At 49.3% G+C, this 15056-nt stretch overlaps 6 protein-coding genes across 6 annotated transcripts; 2 read left to right on the forward strand and 4 right to left on the reverse strand.

The window, feature by feature from the left end:
• Positions 1-381: 381 nt before the first annotated feature.
• On the reverse strand, positions 382-2065 carry VTN00DRAFT_1160 (uncharacterized protein; the record flags this gene model as incomplete). Its single annotated transcript, XM_069427237.1, has 3 exons — positions 382-1025; positions 1102-1635; positions 1705-2065. 3 exons carry the CDS (start codon positions 2063-2065, stop codon positions 382-384), a joined length of 1539 nt encoding a protein of 512 aa, XP_069291862.1.
• A 574-nt stretch (positions 2066-2639) lies between these two features.
• Positions 2640-4093, reverse strand: VTN00DRAFT_1161 (uncharacterized protein; the record flags this gene model as incomplete). Its single annotated transcript, XM_069427238.1, has 2 exons — positions 2640-3552; positions 3639-4093. 2 exons carry the CDS (start codon positions 4091-4093, stop codon positions 2640-2642), a joined length of 1368 nt encoding a protein of 455 aa, XP_069291863.1.
• An 853-nt stretch (positions 4094-4946) lies between these two features.
• VTN00DRAFT_1162 (uncharacterized protein) lies at positions 4947-6414 on the forward strand (the record flags this gene model as incomplete). Its single annotated transcript, XM_069427239.1, has 3 exons — positions 4947-5124; positions 5214-6096; positions 6150-6414. The coding sequence occupies 3 exons, from the start codon at positions 4947-4949 to the stop codon at positions 6412-6414; spliced, it is 1326 nt and encodes a 441-aa protein (XP_069291864.1).
• A 4040-nt stretch (positions 6415-10454) lies between these two features.
• Positions 10455-11288, forward strand: VTN00DRAFT_1163 (uncharacterized protein; the record flags this gene model as incomplete). Its single annotated transcript, XM_069427240.1, has 1 exon — positions 10455-11288. One exon carries the CDS (start codon positions 10455-10457, stop codon positions 11286-11288), a length of 834 nt encoding a protein of 277 aa, XP_069291865.1.
• Positions 11289-13075: 1787 nt separating this feature from the next.
• VTN00DRAFT_1164 (uncharacterized protein) lies at positions 13076-13863 on the reverse strand (the record flags this gene model as incomplete). Its single annotated transcript, XM_069427241.1, has 3 exons — positions 13076-13557; positions 13617-13743; positions 13798-13863. The coding sequence occupies 3 exons, from the start codon at positions 13861-13863 to the stop codon at positions 13076-13078; spliced, it is 675 nt and encodes a 224-aa protein (XP_069291866.1).
• A 484-nt stretch (positions 13864-14347) lies between these two features.
• On the reverse strand, positions 14348-14991 carry VTN00DRAFT_1165 (uncharacterized protein; the record flags this gene model as incomplete). The annotated part of the gene is made up of 3 exons (XM_069427242.1): positions 14348-14483; positions 14541-14619; positions 14928-14991. The coding sequence occupies 3 exons, from the start codon at positions 14989-14991 to the stop codon at positions 14348-14350; spliced, it is 279 nt and encodes a 92-aa protein (XP_069291867.1).
• Positions 14992-15056: the final 65 nt, after the last annotated feature.

A 15056-nucleotide genomic window follows, 5' to 3' on the forward strand; every position in this document is an offset into this window, starting at 1 on the left:
GCAGTTTGTGCTACCAACGCTGTTTGTATATAGAACTGCTCGGATTACTCAGTGGATGTCTATGTAATACGTGGTCTGCAATTGTCAAGCTATTTATATATATTCGACTCGTGCCATCGGAGGATGTTGTAAACAGTCTATACTCTGAATATACTTAATGTAACCTTGTTTTTCTGTTTCGCTGTTATATGTCAGGTCTATTTTCTTCGTTCGCCATTCGTGCTATGAATGGTAGTATATGGGCAAGATATATTTTATTTACCAAAGCATTACTACTCTGAAAGGAGCATCATCGTCATATCATATCACATCATATTCCGCGACCTGTGTCTCTAGGCAACAAAGATGGAGGGCTACTGCATGCACTACTGCAATGCCAGGCTACACCACGTATCGGAAGCGCCTGTCATTCCCATAGCTCGTTGGCTGCGACAGGTTCACCGCATCCCGATCACGCCCGTACTCCTTATCTCTCCGCCGATTCTCCCGCCACAGCAACCACATCTGACAGCAACCCAAGACAACGACAATCAGGCACGCCCCGCACGACACCCACATGCCCTTGCGGTAGTAAGGCTTGTCTGTCACGGGGAAGATGTTAGTACCCAGGATGGGTCCACACTGACCACCCGTGGCCAGGATGGCCAACGCACCCGCCCGCTTGGAGTCTGTCGCGTGCGTGTTCCCGACCCAGGTGAGGATGAGGGCCACGGAAACGAAGATCTGCACTGCCAGGAAGAGCCCAAAGTACCGGGCCGCGACGGACGTCTGGGTCCCCAGGATTATGTAGCCGATGGCAGCGACGAGGGCGGCGCTGACGACGAACGGGCCGCGCATGTTGATCCGGTCGGAGATAAATGCTGAGACCACGATCCCGATCCAGCAGAGGACGTAGGGCGGTGCGCTGAGGCCGTTGGACTGGATCTCCGAGAAGGCGCCCATCTCTGAGATGATGGTTGGGACGAATAAGGGGAGTGAGGCGAAGCAGACGTTGCAGCCGAAGTACATCAGGGCGGGGAGGTAACCTATTCGAAAGATATGCATGTCTCAGTGATGCGGTCTACAATGCAGGTGTTATCAACGCGGCCAGCGCTGACTTACTCGTATAGTCGAGGAGAGATCCCAAGACTTGCTTTAATTGAAGCCCTTGCGTTTCCCTGTCACCTGGCTGTCTGAGAGACAGCGCGACAGCGATCTCCCGTTCCCTCTCGTTGAGGAACCTGGCTTTCTGGGGCGTATCTGGGATGAAGAACCAGGCGCAGAGTGTGACAAGACATGTTGGCACACCTTCAACGATGAACAATATCCTCCAAGGAGCAATGGTTCCTCTGGCTTGGGAGATTCCGTAGGCCAGAGCGCCGCCGTATGCGTTTGCCAGAGCAGCGCCAGAGAGGAATATTCCGGTCCGAAGACCCAATTTCTCACGCGGATAGAAGTATGAAAGGTACAAAGGGACACCGGGACCGTACATCGATTCCACGATTCCAAGGCATACACGACACGCCATGAGGCCTCCCCAGCTCGTACAGGCTGCCTGAATGGTGGATATGAACCCCCATAGGAAGACTGCACTGGCGACCCAGATGTGTGGCGGGAATGCCTTCCAGCCTACTGTTGTCCATTGAGATAAAATATCTTAATCAAATCGTCAGCCAAATGATCAGGAGCATGACCCTCACCAGAAGGAAATGTTGTATGACTTACATGCTATGTAGAAAGCGGTTGCAAGCCAGTCGTATCGTCGCCCGCTCAGATCTATATCATCCTTCATTCCAGCAATCCTAGCATTTCCTAGGTTCGCTCTGTCAAGCACGGACAGACTATAGAGAACAAAGAGCAATGGCATTAAATTCCAGTCCAGCTTGCGATAGACGCGATTCTCTTCTTCGATGGTGAAGGATGGCGAGGGTTTGGCATCCTGCATGTTCACAGAAGCATTCTCGTTATGCGCGACTTCAGGTACCTTCTGGATATCCTCGGAGTCGCCGCTCGTTGCTGCATCTTTCGAAGATGTTGTCAGTTTTGCATCGACATGCTTGACTCCAGAGTCCTTGGAACCGTCCATTTTTGTGTTCAGGATGCAGAGAATCCAGCGTCCAAAAGACCCTTCAGCAGCTTACCGAAGGGTCAGGGAGCACGATTATAAATGTTTGCTTCGAGATCCAGAAAAAGTACCATCCCGAGGATATCCCCAGATTCCCCGCACTGGCAAACCCTGGGGAAACGTGTCGGCAAGGTCGAGTATCACAATAGTCACATAATACTCCGGAGTCGGGGCACTATCGTCCAACAGCGGGAGTGGACGCGGACCTTGGCTACAAATGGATACCCAGATATTTAACTTTGACAGTTCAACTGCCTTGGCATTTGTCAGACTGTACCTACATAGGTAGGTACATAGGATAGTCCTAAGGGAGGCGAACTCGCCGGGATCTAGTTTGTACTATACAGCAGACACGTCGGTCAGCTTCTCCGAAAGCCATACGGAACGCTAAGCTTCAGACGCACGGATGGCAGCCAGGCAAATGCGGGGAAAATATAATCGATGTTTGACTTTAGCTGGAGCTTCAGTCTGACGGAATCTTAGTCTCCGCGTGCTGCTAGGCTGAGACGGAGAGTTATCCTCCGCAATCGCCATTTCAATCTTTTACTGCGTACATGACTTTCCCAATTTGTCTGATGTCGTTCTTGGCCTTCAAGCTCCAGCACCAGTCGCTCGCTCTGGTTGCCTGTGTCAGACCGATTATCGGCGTACATTGATCCATGAATTTCTCTCTCAGTTGAGGGTCCGTCATCGGCACCTCCAGACTGCCCACAGCATGATAAACGTGCCTCTCGATGTTGTCTTTCCCGTCCTCAAACCCAACCACGATATGACATTCATCTGCGCGTATGCCTTCATCTGCAGTTGCGTTTATCTTGTCCCTTACGGTCGTTACCTCCGGAGAAGTCACAATATCATTTTCATACTGCGCCGGGGTCGCTTTTCCGAACAATAACCCAACCGCTCCGCCGTGGTAGACACTAAATTTAGCTTCGAGTCCGTCCTTAGGCTTCGTTTTCCCCGTCAATTCGAGAACGAGGGGGTGAACGGTGACATGCACACTCTTGATGTTTTGCGTCTGAAGGCCCCGCCGCTGCAGCTCGCCGTGCAACCATACACACCCATCAATCACCGGATGAATTACAATCCCGCACGGAAAGGGCTTGAAGGAGTTCTTCTCGATCTCCCATTGCCCTGTTCTTCCCAAACTCTCAATCTTGGGCTGCAGCTTGTCATCGGAGCTCACAACTTTGACCCAGCCCCTCTTGGCCTCGAGCGCCTGTAGGGAGCTGGTGTAGCCTTCCGAGGCCAGAATCGCGGCAACAAGGCCATTCTGCGCTGCACGCCCGGGATGGAAGGATTTGGTGTGCGAGCCGAACATTTCACGTAAGCCTGTCACCTGCGTGGCAGCGATTCCGATCGCGTGAGCGATCTTCTCTGCGGAGAGATTTAGGAGCTTCGATACGGCGACCGCCGCGCCAATAGAGCCGGTCGTGCTAGTGATGTGCCTTACAAGACAGTCAGCATGGTCTGCAGCAAATATCCACGGAAATATAGATTGGGAGAGCCAAGATAACATGGCGTAGAAACTCACCATCCCACATCGTAGTGACTGGGCCACACAGCTAGGCCAGCCTTGCACTCGACCTCAATTCCAGCAACCAACGCAGTAATGAACTCTGCGCCGGATACAGGCCTGTCCAGGGACTGCGCGAAGCTCAACAACGCTGCCGCGACAGGACCTGTCGGGTGAGTGATAGTCTCAAGATGCGTGTCGTCGTAGTCATGGACGTGCGAGGCAATGCCATTGAGAAGGGCCGCATGCTGGGCATCGACCTGGACGCCAGCAGAGCCAAGAAGGGCCGAGGTTGGGGCTCCGAAGAAGCGAGATAAAGACTTGTGGGCGATGAGCACGGCGGGATGGTTGCTGCCGCCCACGGCGCAGCCGGCCCAGTTGTAGAAGCTCCGGACGGCGGCGTGGACGACTGTTAAAGGGAGCGAAGAATAGGAGAGTGAAGCAGCCCAGTCAGCAGCAGCCCGTGTAGCCATTTTTAAGAATGTTCTATTATTGAGTATTGAGGCTTCCAAATAAATAGGAATAAACTAACAGAGGCACCATCAGGTGTTTATATATGCCGTAAGATATCGTGCCAGGCCCGACTCATCGGAGTGGAGGACGCGATTTCGGCGGCCGTCGGTGATGTTAAGCATGTAGCACGACATGCCGTCCCGGGAATTACGGAATATCCTCTAATTGTTGATACGATCTGAAACCGTCCCAGTCGCTTTACTGTGCCGTTTCAGGATGAAATATCGGGCTTGGTCCGTTCGATCCCATGTTCCCAGTCTCTCGCTCGCCGGCGACGCGCCGCGCGAATGTGTGTGATCGTCTTGCCGGGAAAATGGAAATTTTAATATCCTCTGCACAGCAACACCGGTGGACTAGTTAACTTTAAACCATCATCTGCTATGGAGGATTGTTCGGGGATGTTTGGTCAAGCCTAAGCCAAGCTTTGAAACTAGGTAGTCTGTTGTTTAACACCAATGCTAAGTACGGCACTTGGGAGTACATGCAGAGCATTAAAATACTTCCAAGTACCTTTTTGTCCTATATAATAAAGTACATAAGCAGCTCTGGATACTACCTTTAATATATATATATATATATATATATATTATATATAAGGTATGTATACAAACATATCAATCGCTGTAGTCAGCAGCATGCGCAAATGTAAACTTTGGCGATGTCTAGGTTGACGCAACCAGCTTTTGGCGCAGCGTTCGGATTAAGAGGGGCTTCCATAATGCTACCAACCCAAGAATCAACTCCAAGACACATATCCCAGGGCTTTTTAAGGCACTGAAGGTCTCTCTAGAATAAAAAGTATACTGTCTGATAATGGAACAGGCCAATTTCCCCGAAAGCGTCGTTATAGTCGGTGCTGGAATATTCGGCCTTTCCACAGCGCTTGCTATTGCTCGTCGTCATCCGACTACGAGAGTGACGGTGATTGACAGGTTAACGCCACCAGTTGAGGATGGCACCAGTGCGGAGATGACCAGGTGTATACGTGCAGGTAGTGTACTACATTGTTTTTCATTAAGTCGATACAATTTACGGTGCCGAAATTAGACTGTATATAGATCATCGCTGACAAGCATCAAGATTATGCCGATCCGATATATGCACGACTTGCTGCAGAATCGCAGATGTTAATCGAGGCAGATCCTGACCTTCGTCGGCACTATTTCAAGAGTGGCATGACCTTTGCGTGCGACGGCAAACCTGGTCGCTTCCTTGATATCTGGAAGAGAGGATTAGAGAATGTGAAGATGCGACAAGATCCGACGACGATCGTCGAGATGAATACTCCAGAAGAAGTCTTTAAGAGCATACACGGCCCCGCGGCAGAACTAGTTCCTGAGAGTGAATTCGGGCGAGAGAGACAGTGGAACATCGGGTATTGTAACCTGAATGACGCTTTTATCGATGCCACGGAAAGCGTGCGAATCTACTATCAGAGATGTCTCGCAGAGCCATCGATCGCATTTCGATGTGGGACGCCTGTCAGCCGCATAAACAAGAGCAATGGCGTCGCTGTGGGTGTTATATTGGAAGATGGCAATGTCATCAATGCAGAAACTACGCTGATCGCGACCGGCGCATGGTCTAACAGCCTCGTAGATCTAGAAGGACTGATGTACTCGTCAGCTATCGAAGTGGCCTGGCTGAAGGTAACCGAGGATGAAACTGAGAGGTGGAAAAACATGCCAATCACGACAAATATGAGTACTGGCTTCAATATATTTCCTCCGTACAACTGTGAAATAAAGTGCCTTCGACGGTCTCCAGGTTATTGCAACACAGTCACCATACCTCATCCAGAGGAAGATGACTCGAAAATGATCGAGATATCGCTCCCGCGGACGATGGTCACGAATCCCACGGATATTATCCCTGCTGAAGCCGAGGACGCTTTACGGGACAATCTCCGGGAGCTCATGCCATCCTTGGCTAACAGAGAATTTGACCGGACGAAGCTTTGTTGGTAAGGTTTTAATAAGATATCTCCATTATATTCAAATGACTGATAGGGGGCAGGCTCTCTCAAACCCCGACGGCCGACTTTATCATCGCACCACATCCTCGAATTCGGAAGTTGCACGTCGCAACAGGTGGATCAGGCCACGCCTGGAAATTCCTGCCGATTATAGGTAATATGGTGCTGGACTCCATGGAAGGACAGTTACATTCGGAGTTGATGGAGAAGTGGGCTTGGGGGCGACAGGGGAAAGACGGTGGGAACGCCCCGAGGGTAGATGGTAAGGCAAAAGAGCTGCAATATGTGGTGCGGAGCAAATCGTAGTTGGGGGTTATCCTGTAAGTGTGGTTTTCTGGAAATACTGTCTCTGAACAAATTCTGCTTAAAGCTCAAAAGGTGCCGCTCATAATGTACGCTAATAAGCCATTATATGGACACAATTTAGGTATTAAAGTTCGCTTCAGATGACTCCATGGTAGGGACAGCTAGAGGGATCTGTAAATCTATCTACTGACACTTATCAAGTAGGTAGGCACCTAATAATAATGTGTTGCATTGGCGAGGCTCAGTCTATGATCTTTGCATCCTGGAGGAATGTAGAGTGACACTACGTATGTCCTACTACTCCACCTTATCATTCGTCGGTGATCTACTGTACAGCCAGGCCGATAGACGATATCAGCGCTACGCTCATCAACCGCAAATAGCCATTTATCAATCCATCTGAACCAAACACAATATATCATCGAGTAATATTTTTAAGTACACAGGGGAAGCCCGCAGTCAAGTTCATTTTCAAATTCCATTAGACGGGCAGCTACCAGGCACTTGATGTTTGATACGCGGACACAGGAAACAGTGTGCCAGCCTCGTTTGCAACAGCCGATCCCATCTCCATCATAAATTCGCGAATGATCAATCCTGGCAACCGCGTCGGATCGCAGAGCCCCTGCCGCACCCGAGAGCAAGGCTGGTCTTCCCTCCAGACTCTTACCCCGCTCAGTAGCCGACATCTACCTAGGTACCTAATGTTCTCGAGATGGAAATCAGATTATGAGTTCATCCGTCCCATGCTCAAAATGAGGTATCCTAGAGTAATATTAGGACACGGGCTTGAAAAGATCAAGGTCCATCTCCGAGAACGTTCGAGATGACGGCTTACACAGCCTCGACGAATTCAAGAGCTTCAACCCTTCCTCCTCCGACGACTATCCAGCAAGACCCTTCGACGATTTTAGCGACTGTGATACATGGGACAGGCGAAGACAGCACTTTATGGACAAAGGCTTTCAAATCTTTACCAGTCGAAGCCCAAAAATCAATATCTGAAAGTCAGAAGGCTTCGTCCAAGCTCGAGCTGCTTCAGATCCTGCTTGACGTTACAGAGCAAAAAAAGGAAGCAATGCGATGACCAGAAGTGGAAGTTCACGGCGAAAGGCCGGACGATCAATCTGGCAGATGAGGCGGACACCATAGTACGCTGGCTAAACAGATAACTATGATCCCAACCATGCGACTTTACCGTGGGCTGGTGTAAGATTACTTCTCGATGTGAGATGAAAATGGATCTTAGTCTGCGGTATGACTTGCTAACGTATAGGTAAGGCGGCGGTTGCTAATTCTAACACTATGGCTGTCATCCTTGTTGGTGTGAAAAGATAGTAAATGTACGATCTATGAGGAATTATATCTGAGGCATGAACCTACGGCAGACAATACGCAACAACAGCTGCAGGGAACTCTGTTGAACCTCTAGACCCACATATTGAACTTTTTGTCGAAGGCTTCCAAGTTCTATGACAAAGATCTACTTCCACGAATCAGTTATGCGATTCTTAATCCAGGTGAACTCGATGACTTTCTTAAAAGCGTCAGAACATATGAGGAACTGGTGCATCGTGATGTTGACAACTGCCGAAGAAAACAAGATGTTACTGCACAGAAGGGCCTTCTGCAGAATATACGACAGGTTGAGGAAATATTGAAGATGCTGGAGGACCCAATCGTGGGAATCGACTCCACAGTCAATGCCATTCATGACGGCTTAGACCAGGCAAAGCGACGAGACGTTTTGACTTGGATTTCGCGCATGGAATATGGGAGCTCCCACTATGCAGCACAGAAAAATCGTGTTAAAAATTCCGGACAATGGCTACTAAGTCACAAAAAGTATCGCACATGGCAGGAAAGCAACAAGTCGATGATGCTATGGTTGCATGGAGTCCGTAAGTCATGACAGGCGGGAAAACACAATTGACATATTGCTAATGAGGATTGCATAATTAGCCGGAGCTGGAAAGACAAAACTCGTCTCTACAGTCATTGACGATCTCTTACCACGGTATTCGGATTTGTCCAATAAAGCTTTGGCATATTTCCAAACAATAGAATCAATCATGAACAGTATCATCAGGCAACTGGCTACTCCTATCACAGGGGGTCCAATCCTTCATCCAGTGCTTGAGCTTTACCAAGGAAAAGAAAAGAATGCATTTGCATCGGGAAAACCTACATTTGAAGAATGTCAGGACACTCCTTTATCTGCTTCCAACCTATCAGCAGATTACAGTTATTGTGATCTCCATTGAAGCAACAGATAACCAAGATGATATAACCGAATTCATCGTTCAGAATATTCAACCACTTCAGAATAAGCCACAGTTATATGAAGAAGTCCGCGATACTCTTGTACAGAAGAGTCAGGGAGTGTGAGTAACTTGATTTCATTTACACTATTAGCTGTCTCTAATGCGAGTCATACTAATACTTTCTGATATGCAGTTTTCAGTGGGTAGCACTGCAGATGGATCAGCTCAGAAGACTCTACCCCCCCGGGAAAGTGATATCCGAAACTATCTTGGAAAGCTGCCAAGAGATCTCGAGACCATATGTAAGAACATGTATGACGAAATTGAGAATCAATTTGGCAGCAAAAGGGACATCGCCAAGCGTGCATTTCACTGGGTGTCATGTTCTGCAGAACCGCTATCGCCGATGATGCTTGTCGCCGCAGTTTGTCAGGACCCTGATTCGGATGAAGCTGATCCGATTGATATTGACATCGACTTTGTGCTTTCCGCTTGCCGCAATCTGTTGACTCTAAGAGACTATAAAGGCGACTGGGTCAATCCTGCTGAAGAAGACTTTGCATTATGTAGATTTTCTCATTTATCAGTCCAGGAGTATTTTGAGAACCGTTGGACTCTTACCCAAACGCATGCGCTAGTAGCGAGATCTGTCTCAAAATACTCAACGACCCGAATCACTGGAACTTGAAAAGAGAGGAGCTACCTCTAGACAGGAGGAAGATCCTGGAATATGCAGCCAATTTCTGGCACAAACATCTTCAGAACTGCAATGGAACTATTGACACTCACCTCCTAACACTTCTCAAACAATTTCTCGGCTCAATAAACGAGAGCAGTGCGGCATATAAGTCAACATATAAAAATCTCACCGAGCGGTGGAGTTCCGCCTTAGAAACATACAACCGTTCTTGCCATGCAATTGCTGCTTTTGGCCTTCATCATTTCCTTCCCGACTGATTGGAACTAGGATTTGACAATGTGGATGAGGAAAACTGTGCTGGATATACATTGCTTGCGACTGCTTTGAGGTACCGCCAGCGTTCTACTGCCATGCTTTTGATAGAAAGAGGTGCCAGTGCCCAATCATCCTCAAAGTTCTGAACACAGCAGCATTTTCTGGAGACAGAGAGGTGGTGGAGCTGCTGTTAGACAGAGGGGCTGATATAGCTGATATCAGTTCTGCAATGGAGTAGAGTGAAATGGTCTAGTATGGGCAGTAAAATCCGGAGACGAAAGTATGGTGGAGTTGTTGCTTCAGCGAGGTGTCAATGTCATTCCACCTGACCATTACAACAGATTGTTGTTTGTGGCAGCGGATTATGAGAAAAGGAAAACAGTGAATCTGTTGCTAGACAGAGGAGCTGACATCAATAAAGAGCTCAATACTCCTAGAGGATATTTCAATCCTCTCGAGACAGCTGCATATTGGGGAAATAATAAGACAGTGAATGCTCCCCTTGATGAAGTTGCCGACATCAATGCTCCTGGTTGTCGGTACACCGGTTTACTAGCAGTCGCTATAGGTTGGTGGAACAAGGAGACTATAAATCTGCTACTGGAAAGAGGAGCAGATGTCAATGTTACAGGACGCTATTATGGCAGTGCCCTAGGACAAGCAGCAGTTGGAAGAGATAAAGAGCTAGTACAGTTACTGCTTGACAAGGCGCTAACGTCAACGCCCGGGGAGGTTTCTACGGCACTGTTCTAGGGACCGCAGTCAGTGAGGGGAATAAAGATGTGGTTGAGCTGCTGCTTGACAAAGTGGCTGACACCAATATGGCAGAAATTAATTATGATAATAACGGTATACTAGCGGGTGTAGCGTTTAGGGGAGACAAGGAGCTGGTAAAGTTACTGCTTGACAGAGGAGTCAATGTTAATAACCCAGGATATAAACTCGGAATTTCTCTGGCGGCTGCCGTTGACGGGGGACATAAAAGTGTGGCTGAACTTCTGCTCGATAGGGGCGCTGATGTCAACATGGAATGGGACCCTGACGTCAACATTCACTGGGGTTGCTACGGCAGTGTCCTAGGAGTAGCGGCAGCTCGAGGAGACGTGAAGCTGGTAGGGCTACTACTTCACAAAGGCGCTGATATCGAGGCTTCGAATGGTCGAATTGGTAATCCTCTATGCGCAGCAGCATGCCAAGAACATCAAGAAGTGGTGGAGCTGCTGCTTGACCAAGGTATTGACGTCAATATCAAAGGGGGTGATTATGGCTGTCCGCTAGGAGCAGCGGCAGCACTAGGAAGAACGCCTATTATTGAACTGCTGCTTGACAGAGGTGCTGATGTCAATATCAATGGCGGTATACATGGCAGCCCACTAGGTTCAGCGAAAGCAGGCTTGTATCATTATAGCCGGGCGTACACAATGGCTATTCTGCTGGATAGAGGAGCACAGCCCCTAGAGGGTGAAAGAGTCGAGGTGCGGAGAGAAGAACTTCCGGGAGGAGAGATCAAGGTCCATTATGTTCTCCATGAACCGGCCTTGGGACAGATAACTTCATTTTTCACGAAAGACGGGGCATTGATGAGAGAAGGCCGGGAAAGAAGAAACATAGAAGATGAGAGAAGCCCATCGCCTTCACAGGTCAGTGGTTCTTGATCTATTTGGCAGCTCAGTGGACAGCAAATCCAGTATAGTAGCCTATTAGAATTCAGGCTAGTGTCAAATCCGGTCAATTTCATGACAGTAACTACGTTAATGGCCTTGTAACATTTTCTCCCGTGTTCGCTTCCCTTTCCGTTCAGAGAGACAGAGAGATATCCAAACAAGCCATACAAATGGCTGCTAGAGACTGTTGACTGTCGCAAGCTATATCTAGAGATATTACCATCACTGTGTTAAAATCTAAGAAAGATAATTGGCAGGAGTAAAAGATAGTAAAGCTTGCAAGAACTGAACTGGAGGTACTGTCTTCTATTGACCACTTAACACCTCATCTCATCTCGTCTCGACTCATCTAATCATATGCCCTTCACACAGCTAGCTCTAATTTCCTCCGGAGTTTTTCTCTCGAATCAAATCACGCCAAGGAAATGTTCCTTAGCTTCTCTTCCTATTATTTGCTCTGTTTCAATTAAGGGAAGGTCCGTGAGCAGCAAGAACACTACCTAACCTAATGTAACACAGCGGCAGCAGCCTGTACCTGCATGCATGGCTGTGTCAGGTACCTAGGTGCCCACGTGCATGATGCAGTCAGAGTACCAGTTAAGTTACCTACCTAGGTAGGTACATAAGGTTTAATCCTCTCATGATGCCTCAATATTGCCTCAACATATACCCCTTTTCCTGTCCTGTCCTGTCCTGTCCTTACTATCTAGGTACCTTTAGACCAACTCTCTTTAAATGAAAGACGAAGACAAAGATACCTCAGCTTCTACATATCTCGGCACTAACCTTAGCAATTATTAATGGATCCTGATCCGGATAAATCGAATGGTTTGGAATGCAGATCCGCGCCATAAGCGGTGTTACCCGTGACGTGACCCTGCATTACATACACACCTTACAAAGGCGAGGCCTAGAAGAGTCTACTCCATACAGCTCGTGCTTTAGGTATATGCAAGGTATCTGGCCTGCCCAGGGTAACGGTAATGGTACATACCGTAGGTACCTAGTTAGGTAGGGATAACCCGTTTGTAGGCCTAACAGTGCCCTTTATAAATTCCGGGGAAGCAATAATAATAATAATGATGATAATGATAATAATGCGTCGAATGGGGATGGATCTCACCTAAGGAATGTTTGAATATCAAATGCCGATCCGGTTCGGGATCGGGATCGGACCCACAGGTGATTGATTGATTGATCGATCAATGATAATGAGTGATAGATTGAATTCATGTTCCCGGGCCGGCCCTTGGATCCAATCAGAAGTGCAGGAAGGGGGAGTGTACTGTAGGGAGAGCGTGCGGTACGGTATAGGTATAGCCCTTGCTTGAAGTTTTAGATTGAATTAGAGAGGGATAAAGAGCCAACACCAGGTCTAGTCTGTCAAAATATCATAAACGGAAATGGAGAGAAGTCTATGCAAATGTCCCAGTTCATGATTCTGTGAGAGCGAAGGCGAGCCGTGTCTCTTCGATATTAAGCAATAGAACTAGAATCTAAACTAGGTAGAATTTGAGATCGACAGAGAATTAAAAAAGTTAATACAACGGAACCGATCGGTAACCATTGGAATATGGACCACATTGGAAGAAGCCTAGTTTCCCGTCAAACCGAGTACGCCTTCCGCTATGCTATGTGGGAATAATAAAAAAGGTCTCTGCCCGTGGGAAGTCGAAATAGATCAGCAACTGAGAAAAGGAAAAAGGGGGGAATCTCGTTCACGACATGTGATGATGATGATGCTCCTCGTCCTCCGAGGAAAAGATGACGACAGTCATCTAGGATTTGTGGTTCTCCTCTTCATCGTCGCTACCAGTGTCCTGCTCATCCAAGGTCATCTCCTCGTCTGAATCGCTCCCTCCAAAGACGTCATCGTCAGCATCGCTGTCGACCCAGAAATCCTGGTCGTCGAACTTGTCCACCGGTTTCTTCATTGTGGACTCATGAGTGGGCATCTCAAAACCCTGCGGGATATCTTTCTTGGACGCCTCCACATTTTCCCTCACAATCGCTTTGTATGTCTCAGGGTTCTTCCGCAGCATTACACCCGCATCGACATTTGCGGGGGATGAGACCTCCGCGTCATCCAGCAGGGACAGAATCGAGATTAGGACCGACTCCACTCGCTGTGCGGGAGACCACCGCTCCGCAGCCAACTCACCCGACATCTCGTCCTCCCCCGGTGCATGGAGAATGGATATGCAGAGCTTCCCGTCTTCGTAGATATTCGGGTGGTAGAGTGGCCGGAGAAAACGGAATTCTACCGGTGGAGCGTCAGTGATTTCGCAGACAACAGAGTTCGTGGCAGTGTCTAGCTACCTGGGGGCGAGTAGGGGTAGTTCTTCGGGAAGGTCATAGCGGCCTTGAAGTAGCCCCCGTAGTACAGAGAGTCGGGGTTGAGCACGATAAGCGCAACAATCCAGTGGAAGATGTCATCGTTGTTGAGCTAGGACCCTGCGTGTCAGCCCACGGTCTAGGCCCCATCAGAACACTAACGAACCTCGATGTGTACCCATTTCTCCTGTGCTAGGGATTTGAACTCGTTCATCAAGATGCGCTCCGCCATGGCTGCACCCGCCTTGACTCTGCTCCCACGGAGAGGCTCACCACGGCCAGACGGCAGACTAGGGGACGCGGTTCGTATCCGAAGAGGGGCCGGAGGATGGGAACACAGGATCGAGAAGGTCTGGCGGCCGACAAGGGAGGCGGAGGGAAGGGACGGATTGTGAAGTGTTGTCTCGAGTGAATGGCGTTAGTGGCGATAGGGTTGCAGTGATGGCTATCTTGGAAAGCCCCAGGGGGGGGGGCAGGTGGCCTGTATTTTAGTGGCGATGGTGACTGCGAGTGGAGCGGTGTGCTGGAGAAGCCCTGCGAGTCTCAGGAGTCTCGGGGTTTTTTGGTCATCTGAACCTGTCTCTTTGGTTCTAGTCTCGTAGGCCGTGGAGGTGAGGTGATCCCTGACGGAGAGAGCAAGCCCAGGTGGTGAAGGGACGAGCCGTTCGCTTTGTCCCAGGAACGTCGATAAGAGATCAACGCGCGTTATCTCCAGGCTACCCGGGGAGGTCGGAGTCTAGCTTGACGTTCATGGCTGGCGCCTCCACCTGGACGAAGCTGACGGGCGGCTCGAGTGACACAATCACTGCTGGTCGATCAGTCCCGAACGTGCTCCGAGGCGCGAGAGATGCACTGATGTCCCAGAAAACAGCTACATGGTAACACATAGCGGAGAATAGATATATTGACTAGCAGTTGGCCATCTCATGCGTTCTGCAGACGTAGCCATGCTCCATTCCAGCCCAGCCTCCCGGAAGGACCAGCGCTCCTGGCGGGGCCTGTTAGCGTTGGTCTCCCGACTGATTGATAAAACGACACGGGCGCGTTCGGCGCGCCGTAGTGGGGTGCTGGAACTGGAAGATCGCGATGTGCGCTACTAGTCGACTGGGTCAGACGCTCACCGCTAAACCTGGATTGTTGCTCTGCTCGTCACGCTTTTCCTGCTTCTGTCTCGATCTGACGCCCTGCAAGTCTCGACGCTCTCCAACCTCGGGCCTTGTCCTCGCGCGTGGCTGCTTCCCCGATCTTTCTTTCCCGTCCATCAATCGTCCCGTCTGCCGCTCATCCACTGCGTACGCTCCTTGGAACCCTCGACGGCGACCTCACAACGGCCCTCGTATTTTCCGTCTCTCCCTGCCATGCCAGTCGAGTCCAGCCTGTCCACAGTGGAAGGCAGTCAATAACAGAGGGTTGACAGTCGTGTCT

The sequence above is a fragment of the Thermoascus crustaceus genome (assembly GCF_041956765.1).
Source record: "Thermoascus crustaceus strain CBS 181.67 unplaced genomic scaffold VTN00scaffold_1, whole genome shotgun sequence".
NCBI classification, from domain to species: Eukaryota; Fungi; Ascomycota; class Eurotiomycetes; order Eurotiales; family Thermoascaceae; genus Thermoascus; species Thermoascus crustaceus.